This window comes from Bombyx mandarina, chromosome 01 (genome assembly GCF_030267445.1).
Source record: "Bombyx mandarina strain Sakado chromosome 01, ASM3026744v2".
NCBI classification, from domain to species: domain Eukaryota; kingdom Metazoa; phylum Arthropoda; class Insecta; order Lepidoptera; family Bombycidae; genus Bombyx; species Bombyx mandarina.
In genome coordinates, this window is record NC_143208.1 from 13,249,078 (window position 1) to 13,266,843 (window position 17,766).

The 17,766-nt window shown below is 33.5% G+C and overlaps 1 protein-coding gene across 2 annotated transcripts in view; it reads left to right on the plus strand.

Moving 5' to 3' along the window:
- Positions 1 to 13,474, plus strand: part of LOC114245195 (uncharacterized) — a 61,304-nt gene extending 47,830 nt beyond the window's left edge. For both annotated transcript variants that reach the window (XM_089731812.1, XM_028177267.2), the window contains exons 4-6: positions 2,323 to 2,487; positions 6,040 to 6,217; positions 9,725 to 13,474. In XM_089731812.1, the coding sequence (XP_089587938.1) occupies positions 2,323 to 2,487; positions 6,040 to 6,217; positions 9,725 to 9,937 (556 nt within the window). In that variant the 3' untranslated portion in view covers positions 9,938 to 13,474. The remainder of the gene's footprint in view (positions 1 to 2,322; positions 2,488 to 6,039; positions 6,218 to 9,724) is intronic.
- Positions 13,475 to 17,766: the final 4,292 nt, after the last annotated feature.

Here is a 17,766-nt window from a genome sequence, read left to right on the forward strand (position 1 = left end):
TAGTTCTACATTAAGCTACAAATAAGATTTAATACAATGTCTAATCTTACAGCTGTTTAATTTTAGTTGCACATAATAAAAATGTAGAAATATATTTAATACATCCAGAAAGAATAATTTAAGGGAAAAGCTAAAAGCAGACCTACTAATCAAATTGTTAACATATTAACAAATAATATCTACAAAATAATATTAACAGTATCACTGTATCACAAACTGCAAACTTTGGAGTGAATCGCAAGCCACATTATTTGCAACCTTGAATCCTTGTCAATTACACTGATGATGTTAGTCATTCTCTCACTCGCCTCAATAACACAATAAAGGGTATGATATCACATTTCTACTTGAAGTATGTTATATTAGTATGAAAATCGGAAAACATTTTTTTTTTCCAATATGTGATTTTTTTTAAATATCATAGTATTATAAGTAAGTATAGTATCCTTATACTTTTTCATATTCCATATAGACTTCATATGACACAATAAAATATATATATTGTCGAATGTAATCAACAATAATTTATTTTTTACTAATGAAATTATGCCTTTTTACTGATGGTATGTTGTATTGCTCACTACATAGATATTATAATCATACCATAGAGTAGGATACTGTATCGCAGAAAAAGACAAGATGCTTTATGATGCTACTACCATTCAATAAAATTGAAACTTGTATAGCATATGTCAAGGTCTGCTTATAGGCATCACAAATTCCTATGAGCTTTGGCAGCTACTTTGAAAAGCACCCTACATTTGAATTAATGTTTCTCAAGCATCATGTAACATACTTTGCAAATAACAAGTAACATTCAAAAAACATGAACAAATTATCCAAATGCTCTAGAGTGAACATAAGTGCTGTGTGGGTGGGACGCAGTCATCTACTAATAAAACAGTTGTCATTGAATCATCTTCAATGTTAATGTGGTGGGCCGTGAATGTCCATCTATGCTAATAAGAGGTCCAGGATTGGATTTCATTTGGGTTTTTATCATATTATGCTTTGTGCTGCAGCGCTGTATATATTTGCAAAGCGAACTTGATGTTTGAGCTAAAACAATAAAACAGTTATATTTTGTCATGAAAAATTTTCAAACACCAATTGTTTTATTAGTAAACTTCTAATTAAATTTCTTCTCAAGCAATCATGGCTGAAATAATCAGAGTTTGATAGATCTATTTCAAGAAATCTTGTTTACTATTAAAGCAGTTTTAGATCGAGACAGTTAAAAGTAATATTGTATTTTCAACACGTTTAAAAATATGTTTGCATTTAAAAATGATAAGAACTTGGAGGACTTATGGTTTTATCTTTAATGTTACCTATTATGATTTGCACGCATGCTGTTATGCTCCCTTATTTCACATTTCGTTGATAACTTAGATAATGCTTGTTTTATCAGTTACATAACGTCCTGTATACTTCAGATATGTATGTTTCCTACTAAATTTTTCATTTGCAAATCTGTTTTAATTTGTGTCGCCTTTATTTTTCATTTATTGGTGCTATGTTTTACTTTAATTTTATTATTATTGTCTAAGCGTAGGACGACTTGTGGCGAGCGCCTATTAAATTCGAAAAATAATATCGCAATCGGGTGATGTCGTAAGTGCATCATATTAAGCAATTTGCACTGTATTTCTTTTTTTTTGCCTATATAAAACCACGAAAATAACGAATAAAAGAAATCAGAGATTACGTGAAGAACATGATTTTACGCCATTAATTTTTTTAGTGGACTTTTGATTCTTTTGAGGTATGCTGTCGCACGTAAATGAAATCGTATTTAAATTTCTTCAACACGTCAAAATATTTTAAGTCTTGAAACGCATTCCTTGAATTTATGTAAATCGAAAATCTTATTATGTATACATGAAGGTTTATTCAATCTTCTGTTGTCATCATAGTATCCTTGTAAACAGTGTTTGCATAATATGTACTTATCATAATGTACAAATACATATCACGCATAAAGGTTGTATTTTTATTGAGCGGATTGCGTTTTAAGCGTTTAAGTATTTATTGTATGACAGACGAGGGATGGTCTACGTAATAATATACTATTGTTCACATAATGGTTTTTTGTTGACGTCTCATGATCACTGTACGATCAGTAAGTACGATTATAACTTTGGTACACGTTCAGGTATCAGGTTTCTTTTATGGTTATGCATGTCCTAAATCATTTTTGAGAAGGAATTTTATATCAACTTTCATTGCAGCTGCGAAGGCACTTGTATAGTTCGAAGAAACTAACGCGCTAAATATTTGTTTTGAGTATACACGTCTCAGGTTAATTTTTTTTTGTTTCAGTTCGGAGCGTTCGAAAGTACGTGTGTCGTTCTACCAGGGGGCACGACCGCAGTGTCTGTCTCCGCCTCCTACAGCGGAGCAGGACTCTTACATTTTATACCCCTCCCTGCTGTCCACAGTCAGCGACGATATGGCGGATAACGCTGTGTACAACAGACAGATTAGGTAAGCGGCAACCCAATTCAGCCTATTTCAGGAAGCGATTGTGTCTATGGCGGCGTGTTCTAGTCCGTATAATGATGCCGCGATGGAAAAAGAAGAATTTTCAATTGTTTCAAAAAAGTACAGAAGATTAGGAACTAATAGGCGATATAATAGCAAAAAAATATTTTTTTAAGTCGAATATCTACAAAGGGAAGAAGACCACAAAGTTTTTTTTTGTGTATTACCTATTCAAAATTAGCTAAGTAACTTATCAAATTTACTCAAAAGCTCATAAACAAAAATAACTTAAATATGATTAAGAAAAACAACGATCTAGTCCATAATTAAAACAGAAAGCATTGTAAGCCTCAAGCAGTATCTTCTATCTAAACAATGTTTGTTTCTGAAGCTAAGCTGTTTTACTGTGAAATGCTCATGAAATTTGCGAGTAAGAAAATCATTCTTTGAAATCGCGCAATCTTTTCTCTAATGGAATTTATTTTGTTACCTATCGTTATTGAATTTTAATGTTTCTTAAATTCAATTTAAAAAAAAGGAAGATCATATTTTCATAGACATAGTACGTCACCGAGACGAGACGGGCTGCACTGTGCGATTGAATGATGAATATATCTATAGTTAAATATTCGTTATCAAATTTACGCGGATACAATATTATTGTGACAATTCATAATACTAGTGTCAGTAACTACATAGATAAATACAAATAAGAACCGTAGTATGTAAATAGAATTAACGTAAAAATATTAAAAGTAAAGTCCCTTCGTCTTTTGTGAGCGAAGTATTATCTAATTAAAAGGTTTTTTTTAAGACGATATAAATATTAACTATTAAAGGGGCGATCATTGATTCGAATTCAACAATTCAAGGGCACCTACTATTTTAGGTGACTGTAAATAAAAATAAGGTATTTAACATGTCCTTCTAAAAGTATTAAGTAATAGTTTGAAATATGTTTTTTGTAAAAATAGTTATAATTATGATTGCTTACCAGAAAATGTGGAGATGTGCGTAATATGTCGAATGATGCATTGCGGGAGTGTGCTCTGTTCTCGTTCTATTTTCAGAACGCTAACTCCCTATCAGCGATTATCTGATACGTATAAGAGTGTCGAATTTACGTAAAAAAGAGTTTTATCAAACTTTTTTTTTTATCCCTAAAAAATATGTTGTTTCCACGGAGTTGTCTGTGTTTGTATAAAGCAGATTAGTATTCTTATCTCAAGAAATTTAGACTAATGTGTCAAAAGTGGACAGGGCGATTTACGCTGTGGCGTTTATCAATTATCATGGGTCTCACTCGAAATTATATAGAAAAGGAAAAACGGTGATAACCATCGGTTCTTGTTACAAAGTAATTCCATTAAGCCTCATTCTAAACTATTACTGAAGTCCTACACGATATCAAGAAAGTTTAAAGTTTAGTATTTTTGAATGTACGAGTATCTATATATTAATATACGAAGCAAAAACTTTGTATCCCTTTTTACGAAAATTGCGCGGACGGAGGAGTGCGAAATTTTCCACACTTAGAGAATATAGAGAAGAAGTGTACAATGCAAATATTTTTTTTAAATAATGCATAAAAGATACATTCAATCAATAAAGAAAACATTACACACACTACATTACATACCATGTATTTGACGCACACACGCAAGCGTACTATTTATTGTCAAACTTTTGTTCTTGACGTCTGTTGTCAAATTGAGAATAGGTTAAATATTGTTTGTCTTTGTTAATAATTTTTATAGTGTAGCCTTGGCGAAATTTGTGATTATAGAAGTATAAAATACAATCATAATAGTGTACAAACTTACAATTCCAATTAATTATAGTCGAATTTCGACTACTGCGGGACCTCTAGTGTAAATGAATATGGCTGGAACGTTAACGTGATGGCTTTTTTTTTGAAATTACGTACACCATCTACGTGTTATTGTCGAAAATCTTTGAAAAATAAAAACGTAACGATGTGTACATAAACGTAATAGATTCTAGTACTTTTATGTACACAATACAGTGATGTCATCTAGTGTATTATAACGTTTAGGCGTTAACGTGGGTATTATTGTGTTTAGAAAAATACTTCTGCGCTTACGTAATGTTGAGACCCTCTGACAAGTGTAAAAGGCGGTGCGTTGTGACTATTCACGTTCACATTTCGAAGAGGATGTTCGTATTCACTATAATTTGAATAAACACTAATGACCATTGTGCAGCGAAAAAGCTAGTGTAGCGTTTTTTTAAATATTATTTAACTCTTCCATTCTTAACAAGGACTCTGAACAATCTCTATAAAACACGTTACTTATAGATCGTAGTAATGTTTGATAATGTTATGTTATACATGTGTTTGGAGTATAATCCTAATGGTTCATAAGGGGAACTAAGATAATTTAGTATTCCGGTAATTAATTACATTTCAAATTTAGGTAATAAAAGAAATAAGGCGCCTACAAATCTATACTACAAACATCGTGGTGTATGAATAGAGTTTCTTTAAGACTTCAAAATCGGTTTGCTCCTGTAATTTTCACAAGATGATCCTATTAGATAAATATTATTAAACGTATTTAAATTTTAAAATTTTATTCAAATTCAAATTTCGATCACAATTTTCAGTTTTATTTCAAATTTGAATAATCTTTGTGGCCTTGAGTGTCATCCATCATTTGACATATTCATACAATGCATCATGTATGATGTCCAATCAGAGTCGTCTGCAAATTCAATTGAATCGTTGATCGTATTGTGACGCGATATAATGTTGTCGTTGATGTTTTGATGTGTTTCAATTTAGACGAACGGAATTGTTTATATTCAGCTATTGAATAACAATTGAGCATTGATAAGTGTGTACTGACGCGTATATACATGTTTGGTTTCTTATAGGAAACGAGATAAAAATACAATATTAAAGTAAAAATATGTACATATATGATAATTTTGAATCCCATATATGCCAATACAGCATTTGTTTGCAAGTCTTCTTTTCTGCAACTTGAACTCACAGTTCAATAGACATAATAAAGATTTTACTTTTTGTTTATTAGAACAAAAAGGCATTTTACTACAAATTTAGGTACGTCATATTATAATTAATACGCCCTTATTAGCTTCAGGCGTATGTATGTTTATAACGGAATCTTTGAACATGATTTTGACCTCCTTCAAAACGTCGGATTAACTTGAAATTTGGTATACTTATTAAGGACCGAAGACAACACCATATTAAAAAAAATTTTTTTTAAATTGAAATTCAACTAAAAAATGAAAAAGCGTGGGGTGCATGGTATCAGTAGTTATAAATATTTTATGAACAGATATGAGTAGAAGGGTAATTTTGATAATATCCTGAAAATCACCCCACGTTTTTTTACAATAAAATAATTTTTTCTTACACTATTTTTAATTCAAATTTATTTACTATTTTTTAGTTGGATTTTCTATTAAAAACGTATTTTGTTAGTTTTTTTAAACTATTTTTATTTTATTGGCCGTGATAATAAATGTATCGCCATTATAACATAATAAAATTATTGTTTCAAGTACGGAGAGCGGATGGGATAATCCGTTCCGTCCCGATGGCGACTTGAGCCGTGAAGCGGACGAGATAGTCTCGCTCATCAAGGGCGGCAAGCCCATCACTCCAACTCCACCGGTTGCGGCTCCACAGTTGCCGACTGACGAACACAAGGAGGAAAAGGCTGAAGCGAATAATGTTAACGTAAGCGATTGTAAAATATCGTATACCCTATGTAGATTGGGGGGTATCGGGGCCCTTTCCAAATCCAACACAAATTTTCAATTGTTTTTCTTAGGGTCATCATACTTTGATGACTAAAATAAAATATAGTTATTAACTATTTAATGTTCTTAAACTCTAAATAAAAGTCATTTTCAGTTCAGCAAAGTTAAATCTAACAACTCAACAAAACTATTGTGACATCCTAGATTTGTTCCTATTCTAACTCTAGTCTCTATTCCCCCTGATCTACTGTACTGAATAATTACATCAACTACGTTTATTGATGTCGTGTATGTGTTTGTAAAACGACCAGGGGTGATTGATTTATATAACCCTTTTGAATGTTGACGTCATTGTACAAAAACATACGTCTAATGTAGAATGAACATAATTCTGAAAATAATAATAATATATTGTCTTCATTAATCAACTTCATTTATGATTAGGTTGTTCATAAGAATGTCGGCTAATACGTAGATTCTTCAATGTATATGAGTCCAACGAACTGAATCTTACTGAAACTGTATTTTACACAAATTTGTCAGTCGATGTGTATATACAACTACTATAATATTAGTTACATTTTGGCTACGTATTGTACGGTTTGAACATAGATTTGTCTTTTCAACATTATTGTACTAGCTTGAACTATATTTATATATCTATATAACGGAATGTTTGAACGTAATTTTCTAAAACTTCAAGACGTCCGATTTACTTGGTAATTTGTTCACGTATAAAGGACCGATGACAATACAACAATCTTATCACTTTGACCTAATATCCAGGATAGATAAGATATATAGGATCCCAAGGAAAAAAATGTTATTTAAAGTTTTTAGTTGACCTTGATATTTAAGATTCAAAAATTATAAATGGAACTATAATGTGATTAATAAATTTATTAAATTTTCTCGTATACAAATCTGAACCTGAGCTACTAGTGCCTTGAAAGTCGCATTACGGATACAATTTTTTTTTTTTTTTTTTTTTTTTTTCCTACCTAAGCTGAGAGCCTTGAGAGGCTATATCAGCGTAACCCTAACTTTTGTAGGTGAGCTCACGGGGCTCAAACCTGATGACGTTGCTAACACGAACCCTAGCAAGAGTCGTGCTTCGCAGAATCTACCACCGGATCGGAAACGCGACCCACTGAGAAGATCCGGCGAGAAACTCAGTGGGCTGTGTCTGAGAGTTAATTTACTCGTCGAGCCCTTCGTCGCAAGCGACGGGTTCGACGAGAACGGTGACCGGTGCTTGAAGTACCTAGAAGCACCGTTAGTGGATCGGGAGGATCCGAGATGACGTGTTTTGGGCGACGTCGACTGCTTTCCATTCTGTCCGCAGGATCGGGAATGTAGTTACCGGCGGCCACGATGAGAGGGTTCTCGTGTCGTGCCGCTTTATCGAAGTGGCGCATCGACGCCGACTGCATATACTTACTGGTGGACTCTAAGTCCAGGTCGTCATGGAGGTCGACGTTCCTGACGAACCACGGGGCTCCGACGGCTATCCTGCAAAAACGGGATTGGATAATTTGGAATGACTTTAAGTGAGTGCGGGCCGCGTGAGCGAACACTACACTTGCATAGGTCATGACGGGGCGTATGCAAGTTTTGTAGAGTGTCACCTTATTTCTAAGGGACATTTTACTTCGCCTACATATCATCGGGTAGAGACGTCCTAGAATGAAGGCGGCACGATCGCGTACCGTCTTGATGTGGGGGCGGAATGTCATCCTACTGTCGAGGGTGACGCCTAAATATTTGACCTTCGGGGCCCACGGTATGGGCTGGTCGAACATCGTGATCGGGCGAAATACAATTTCAGCAACATCTGTCCGTCTTAATTCCTGCCCCCGCCCGCGCGCCCTATCCGTTCACGCGCCCCCGGACCGCATCATAATATCACGCACTGAGTTGTTTGTCGTTTATAATCGTAACTATTCAAATAATCTATATATTAATACGTGGAGCAAAAACTTTAGACCCCTTTTTACGGAGGAGTGTGAAATTTCCCACACTTACAGAGAATATAGAGAAGGAGTGCAATGTTAATATTTTCTTAAATTATGCATAAAATATACATTAAACCAATAAAAAAAGCATTACACATTCTACCGTGCATTTGACACACACACACATGCATTAAATACTATTTGTTTATTGTCAAACTCTTCTTATTGCTTATAGTCTGTGGTCAAATTGAAAATAAATGAAATATTGTTTGTCTTTGTCTAAAGTGTAGTCTTAGTGAAATATGTGACTATAGAAGTATAATAAGTAGTCTTTGACAATAGAATCATAATAGTGTTACAAACTGATAATTTCAATTAATTATAGTCGAATTTTGATTACCGAGTGACCACTTTTTATTTGGGGAATTTTATTTGTCCAAATGATGTAGTGCAAAAGACAAAGTTTATCTACTTTAAATACCAGATGCGATAAAAGTATTCATTTTGATATAAAGATTAATTTCTTTGTACCAAATGTACGTTAGAAATAAATTGTCAATTTTTATTGTATTTAGTTCACTATTTTCACAATAATGTCGCGGACTTTTTTGTAGCACTATTTAATTTTTAAATTTAAATTCGTATCAATAATTTTGAATCGAAGTAAAATAAAACATTATCCAACAACCGACATTCTGTCTAAACGATAAGCCGAACGTTACCATATTTTTACTTTCATTCGCTTTGCATTGATAAAATATCTGAAAATAAAACTTTTCAAAGATGAAATTAACAACATTTATTTAATTGTTTTATCGTTGAACGAGTTTGTAGCTATGGGATTAATAAAAATGTAGTTCAACATCGGAAAGCATTCACTGGGTAAAGTCAGTACTCGAGCGAAACAATTTACACAAAAATCGATTTAATTTTTTCATTTTCGATTTTTATTCCAAATCATTTGTCTAAATAAATCTTTCAATTATACTCATTAGGCTCAATTCTGATATAATCATCTGAGAAATAACAGCCGCGGGTGGGTTTTAGTCTGGTCCAGTAAACCTCTCCAGTACGATCTATTCGTGGCCTTCCTAGTCCAAATTATCACCCCTAACTCAATCGAGAAATAAAGGTCCTAAACTTTTGTATAAAATAAATTTAAAACAAACAAAAGGAATTCGTCCGACGGGGGACACATCAAAGGAAAAACAAAATAGTAATTTTTATTAAATTCGGAGGATTTTCATATTTATCTACATTTTAAACCTTCCCTGGACTTCCACAAATAATTCAAGACCAAAATTAGCCAACTCGGTCCAGCCGTTCTCGAGTTTACTTATCGAACCGAGCTTACAATCGTAGCGAGCCTAACGATCAGCAATTCATCTTTATATTATAAAATATATAGATGACAGCTTAACGGCAGAAATAGGTTAAATAGCTAATTTTTTTTTTTTCAATTAACCAAATTCAATAACAGAACAGCCTATTATTATGTGCAATAAAAAATATTTCGAAATCGTTTCCAGGCCAGTCTTCCTGCGTCTCCACAAACAAAAGTGGCAAGTCCGGTACTACAGACCACTCCGAAAGCAATGAACGGAACAAAGAATGGCGCGGCAGTGGTGGAGGCACGCGCCGGTCCGGTGGAAGTGCAGCGCTCTCCCCCTCAGGAGCCTCAGCAGCCCGAACACGTGACCATAAGGAAGAAGCCCAAGTGTAAGTGCTGTGCGATACAGTAAGTTCACAAAACCTCACCGGTACTACCGCTACGCTTTCTGACGGTTCCCCGTCTCCCTCTCTCTCTCTTTCTCTCTCTCTCTCTCTTTCTCTCTCTCTCTCTCCCCCCTCTGTCGGTGTATACTCGGTGCTATTTCGTTTTCATTCTACGTACGTGAAAAAAACGTATCCGACGTTTCTACTAATTACTGTGTTCATTTTAAATTAATATATTATGACATCGCAGTCTGTTATAGGCCCATATTTTTAAAATGTTTTTTTTTCTCTTCTGAAAACGCATTAAGTTAAGCTTGTATTCGCAGCTTTTAAGCTGGCCCTGTTATTGCAGTTTTCATTTTATTGTTATCGACATCAAAATGTTTTTTTTTTCTTTAATTATTATTTTAATTTATAATTTTAAAGTGCTAAGTTTAATAAACATTGTTTAGGGTACAAAACAAGAAAGTATTTATTTTTCTGCTAGTCTCATGGAAATTATGTTGGAATGTTATTACGTTGGAGGATTTAAAAAAAATTAAAAACTTGCTATTTTTTTTGTCATTGATAATTAAAAAATAATTTCATTCAAAAGAATCTCAGGAAAATCACAAGAGCTTATAAAGAGAGATGGTTTTAATTTGATTTATTGAAATTATGATGATTTCAAATTAATAAAATCACAAGTAAATATGATGCACAATTCAGTGCTGATTTGATATCATTCGACATGTTTGCAAACGTAAAATATCACATTTTAAAGAGATGTAACTTATTTAAAAGAGTACTGTTTTTTTAGAGTTAAATCTGTGTTGATTAATATTAAAGTGCATTGTTAGGAGCTGTCGCATTCGATTGCTTTAGTTTGTAACAGAGTCAACAACAAACATAGATTATAATATGTTTTAATTTTTAACTATATTTACCATAAACATAGACTTTTATAATTGTTTAGTCTGTAACAGCTATTTTTTTTTTCTATGAATTAAATCAGTACCTATATATTTTGGTTGTCATAAGATTTCCGAATTTGAATGGTGGAGTCGAGTACTCTCTGGGTTAAGACATTTCGGACATCGAGTCGTCTGCGACTGCTCTGAATGTATATTTTTATACATTTATTTATATTATATAATAAAATAAAATAAAAATAGAAGTATTATAGAACGTACAGTGTGTTTAAACATGATATCGAAAGACAACAGTGAAAATATTAGTGCAAATTTTAATTGAATACTTTTTTTTTTCATGCTAATTTTGAATGCTGTCTATTAAGAGAACCGCTATGCAGCTGATTATCGTCATAGTTTTAGAATTCTGTTTTTAATGTAATAGTTTAAGGTAAAAACTAATTATTATTATTATTATTATACTAATAAAATACAAAGTTGTAATCGCATTCAAGAATAGCTATGAATAGAAAATATAAACAATATAAATAAAATATTCGTTTAATATGTATCGTGAGTAAATTATAAATGATGTTAGTGTCAAAACTTAGTTTCCTATACGTGTGCTTTCGTCCAGTAGTTCAACAAAAATATAAATTTCAATTGCATCCTCCATTACTGTTCGAATCGGTTCGCAGCTGAGCCTACAAAAGTATTTTCCGATAGGGACAAAATAAGACTGTATTTATTGCTTACTATACATACCGGGTTGCTATAAGTGAGTGGCTAGCAAAGCGATAATGTTATATTTAGTACATTAATTACGTTGTAATAATTATTGATGGGACGTTTTTTTTTTGTTTTCGCCAACGGCTTCGGAGATCACGACGTAACTTAAATAAAAAAAAAAACTAAATTAAAAAAGGTAAAATATAGTTGGAATAAAATATTAATTTTTCGTAAAAATGTCGACTAATTGAATACGTTTACACGGTTTTAGTGTCGTTAGTTTGTCGTGTTTTTTTTTTTCTTTTTTCCGATTACAATTTTCATAAGTGAAAGTATTTACATTTAGTAACTACATATAAGTATTTTGACAGTTTCAATTTCAACAAAATAATAAAATGTCGGAAACGTTGTTATGAAAACTTATGTGGAACTAAACCGTAAAAAATGTATTCGATCTAGTTTGTCTATTCGATATGTGAACAGAAATCAAGATAGTATAATTGACAAGTATTACATTTTTAAAGAATGAAAAACGGATTGTGGGTAATATTGTGATTGTCGGTAAACGTAACGAAAACATTCACAACATGTTGTTTACCAACTGGTGTAGCTTTCTAAGGTAGCTAGGTTTAATTTGTGCTCTTAGTTAGGTTTTATTTTGTTAACGGAATGAATATATTATCGTTCATTTTATTAAAAATATTATATTTATTTCTTTCAATTCGTTTTCATCAGCTGATTATGATTGAAAAGTGAATTTTGTAACGACCGAGTCATAGTTATGGTTGCTGTAAAGACAGGAATGTTTTAAGAACACAGTCAAATGGGCCTAGAGAATAAATAATACTTGCTTCACTTCATTCGGATCACAGCCTTCACTTCATTCGGATCACAGCATTAATATCGACGCTTGAAAGGCAAATGTGACTAAGTGACAATGCGTGAACTTTATAGTAGACTAATTTAAAGTTGAAATACCTGAAAATAAAATTTATTTTAACGAATCTAGCTGTAGTAGAATCTAGCTAGTAGCTGTAGGATTGAAATGATTTTAAAAGACCTAGAAATATATATTTTTTTGCGCATCGAATATGGTCATTGGCTATCATTTATGTACCAAGCAGTTATTGTCGCTTAGTCACGTTTGCCTTTCAAGCGTCGAATTATTCTATAGGAACTGTGCGAATCTGAAAACGGTTGCGTTTCGTAATTACAAAGGCATTGTGAAAAGCCATTTTCGGATAGCGATTACCGATACTTCAGCCTTTAAATGTACCTAATGTCATTCACTTTTTGAGTTATTAGAAATGTATTAGGGAAAAAAAAACTGGTATGTTAAAAAAAAAAACTCGATTACAGTATTCAATCAGTACAAGTGAAGTTTGCTTTCGATGGCTCTTCGAACTCCTGACACGTCCCGCTTGCGACTATTGTGTTGTACCGTGAATACTATTCTCACTGCATGTGTTAAATGTATGTAGTCAATGTTAAATAAAAAACTTGTATCACATATTAGAACTATCCATTTTCGAAAGAAAGCATGCCCCTTAATAAAGTTTTTTTATTTTCAAGTAAAAATACTGGTATTAAGGTGCAATATTTCGTTTCGATTTCGTAGTGTTCAAATTGGTGTGTTAAATTTTGAATTCGACATAATAAAAAAAAAATAGATTAAAAAAAAAGATGTGTCCCCTTATTTACTATTTAATATTACTATTATTGAAAGATTAATAAAAATTCTTATTTGTAATTTTATTACGTCATTGTATATTATATACGTTCTTATTTTCAAATTCTGTATTTATAAATACCTACCTGGCTATTTGTGTAAACACAACTAAATGACATTATATTTGTATAAAAAAATTACTTTCTACTATTATCAATGATTATGTACAAATCAATAATTACGTTGTAATTATTTATATTAAATCTTTAAAGGCGTGTTTGCGTTGTGATTTTGAAACCCTGTTTCCATATTTTACCATAAATATGAATCTACGGTAATGGATTTTTTTAGATCAGATTCAGCTGGCATATAAGCAAGCGCATTAAACGCGCATGATAGATAAAGGATAGTTGTCATTAACTATATACGGTATCTAACTATCAATGGTATACCACCAATATATGCTATCAATGGGCTATCAATGGGCTGTCCAAATATGAGCACTCTTGGAAATTGTGACGTAATGACATGGCACTTGACTCCAGAATAACTTTAGCGTTTGTCTCGAACCTGCAAGTGAATGTCACTGGCATTTGATCAAAAGCGTGAATCAGTTATTTTTTAGTCATACAGAAGTTCACGAAAGAAGAGAAACCTTAATTTCTTTGATATTTAAATATTTTATGGAATGCAAGATTTTTTAATATTGCCTCCTTGAATTTCATTGAATTTACAGATGATATAAACACTAGTATTATGATGCTAATAATAATGGAGAAAAAATTGGAAGCAAGAGGAGATCACACTCTAATAAATATAAGGCATCCCACAGGAGAATGTCGACTGCAGGCTATTTCAAACTAAAGCCTTGTTCGGACTAGGCGAGTATTTTAGTCGAGTACCGAGTAATTTAGTAGCTAAATGTATCTGAACACCAAAAATTTTGTCGAGTAGGTTAGTAAATAATTTAGTCAAGTCAATCCATTTTGTTCTATTTTTTCGGGCGAGTAGCGCCTCCCACCACGCGTCCTTGGTCACTGGCTCACTGACTAAACAAGTCCGAACCTGTTGATTAGTCGAGTTCATTAGTGGCACTTCTCAAATGGGTATCTTTGCGCTGAATTTGATAGTGTATTTTCGTTAACAGAAAATTCACACAACTTTCGGACATTCGGTGAAACTTTCCTATTATGGTCCGTCGATTTTTGGGTTGGGATGGGGGTGGGGGAAGGGGAGGGGGTAAGGTTTTACCCTCCGCACCATTCCCACCTCGCGGAATCCCATGGTTATGAAGATATTCACGGTTAATGTTAGCACTATTTAGTCACGATAGGGTTAAATTTTCAATTATGTTCCATTATTTTTGAGTCGAGGAGGAAGGGGTGTAAGGACTTACCACTGCACCATCACCAAGCCGCAGATCCCCATGGTTATGAAGATATTCATGGTTAATTTTTTAGATGAAAACTGCATTATTTAGGCAAACTCGAAGGGAGCTTAAGTTTGAATCCGCCTTATCTCCGGCGCTACGGGAAGAGCAGCCCTTTCGCCCTTGCGTGCCGAAGCACGGTCACTCGTGCTCTGCTCCGCAGCTTCGGCGACCAGCCTCAGCCGCTCCGCCTCGCACTGTTTCCTTGCTCCGTCCGAGCGGGCGAGGACTGCTCTCTCTCCGCGCCTCCGGTTTTTTATATACATACACTCTAGGGGTAGGGCAGACAAGACCAGATGGAAAGTGGGGTGCTCTGATTCGGTTTTCGATATTTTTCGAATATTTATGCAATTTTATTTCCAAGACACGAGCAATTTTACTATTTTATATTTAAATCTTATTTAAAAAGTTAGTTTATTACAGACATAAAAAGACGCTATAAAAAATGCGTCATTTCACGTTCCGTTCCACAGTATACACACAATTTTGTTACTTTTTGTGTAAAAAAGTCAACATAATTGCTTATTACCGAAACAATTACAATGCACATTAATTACAACTGTGAATATATTAAAATAATAAAATATATTTCGAGAAAAACCATGACATATAATTTAACAAAATACACGCTTGCCGTGAATGGAACCTGAAACGTCAACTGTGACGTCTACCTTGACGATTTTTCTAATATTTACGGAAACTTTAAAAAAATATATCTCGTAAACCATGAGTCTCCCGCAACTTGAACTTTTGCAAACTTTTTATTTATGAGTACTATCTACAAAAAAAACTGTGAACTTACAAATCGACGGACCATAAAGGAAAGTTTAGCCTCCACGTCTTCTAAAATAGCCATTACGATTAGCTTAATCAGTTTATTCACTCTATTGCGTCGCAGCCTGTTCATCTTACAAAACAATATTATTATTCAATTGTGTACTCTACTGGACCGTAATGCGAACGATTTCTGTGCAGTAGCGAGTAGTTTAGCCACTAAATTACTCGGTACTCGACTAAAATACTCGCCTAGTCCGAACAAGGCTTTAGGGTTCTCAGATACAGACAACATAATTTACGGAATGTGACTTCTGTAATGATAAAATATTAAATACTTTGGCAATAAATCCTTTTTTATTTTAATCTAAAATGAGCAGACCTTAGTCGAGCAGTCAAAATGATCTTGATGTTGACAGTTTCCAGCACCCATGAAAATTACACACTATTTTTGAGCCCTCGTGGTCTCAATTTCGGTAAAAAGTGAAATTAATATGGTAGGTATAGTAACCGGCAAACATCGTGAGCAAATGACCTTGACTGCGCAGAACCGAATTTTAGATCACTTTGGTGGTGAGGGTGAGGCGCGACGGCAGGGGAAATCGTATCGAGCGCGTTATTGGTAGATCAGTCGAACCTTGCGTCCCGCACCGCATTCCGCATTCCGCTTGCTCCCAAAAGTACGCTTGCGTACAGTGAAAAGTCTATCGTTATTAATCGTTAAGTTATATTTTGTTATAATTGCTTGTTGACTTTGTTGCCATTGCTATTTGTTGAGTGTTTGTTGATTTTTTATAAAAAATACACTATGCCGCGACAAACTGGTGTAGGATTCAAAAGAAAGGGTAGAAAAATTGTGTACGACGTATATTGCTTCATTATAAAACAGGGGAAGAATGATATTATGGAAAAAGTAAAACAGACTTCGGAAGCAACAAAAACATCAGTGAGTACTGTTAGGTGCATTATTAACGAAGCTAAAGGCTCTGGCTTGCTCATCGTGCTTGGGACTCCGGGTAAGAAAAGATCAGGGAAGAAGAAAGTTACCGGAATGGATAGTTTCGTTCAATCTGTTATAAAAAGATGTAATCATAATAACTACATAACAAGCAGCGAAACTCCGTACCGTAGAAAGGCTTCGAAAATTTTAAAGAAGATATACATTTTAATGGCTCGGAATGAAGTTTACGACGAATTATGAAAGAGCTAGGCTTCAGATGGAAAAAAAAACAGAAAATAATCGGAAGCTGGTAATTGAAAAAAGTAACATTCGATTACTACGAATCGAATATCTTCAAAAAATAATTAATTATAGACAAAAAAGAAGATCGAACCGACCGAGTCGTAAACTACACCGATGAGCCCTATGTCGACTTATCACGATGATGGCGACTCGGGTGATGAAAACAGTGATGATGATAATGGTCAAGATTATGATAACGAAAAAAAATTACAAATACCAGCTTCGCTTCAACTGAACGAAGACCTGGCAACAGCTCTAGTTTTGACTTAATAGAAGGAATATCTATTTTACCCCAAGATTAAATTATTATAATTATTAACCTATATTTTTTGTTGATGTTCTAATAAATATATAAATAAATACATATGTTGATTTTAATAATTTAATTGCATTATGACGCAGAGTAAATAATGTTTTTGCACGTGAGTGTACCATGCGCAAACTTACCCCCACTACGTCAACAAATGCTCAAGAAGTTTGCCGGCTATTATACTTGTCTTAAAAACATATAGTCTTAATCATGATTCAGATAGCAGTTGGAAATTATCTACCACTGTTTGGAAGTGAACGATGCGATGAGATAAAACGCGATGCTATGCTACTTATAACACGCACGTCTTGCTCTGCTGGTGGCTGATGCGCAATTTGAGATTTTGCTGTTGTTTTATTTGCATCCAAGTTATATTTTACCCTATTTTTTAAACACATTGATGATTGTCTGAAAATTGTATGCCTATTTTTTTTTCCTAATGGTGAATTCATTGAGAAATATGAAGCACTCATTCGTAACTATAAGAAAGCAACTGTAGGTACGTTGAATAACATCCTTACTGTGGTGGTCTTGAATAGTTCGCGGCAGAAGTAGGTAGGGTAATTGGGCCACTCAGTGTGGGTTTCTAATATGGGCGTACAACCAGATATGACGCAAATTATAATTTTCTTGGGTTTGATTTTTATTATACGATGTACAATTAATTTCGATGTACATATTTTGCATAACTACTTTATTATATTATCTTACTGTGTGGAATAGAATTGCAATAGCTATTGCATTCATTTTTTTTATCATCGATTGCAATTGACTTCTTGCTATGCTATTGTTGCCAGTGTCGAGCTTATAA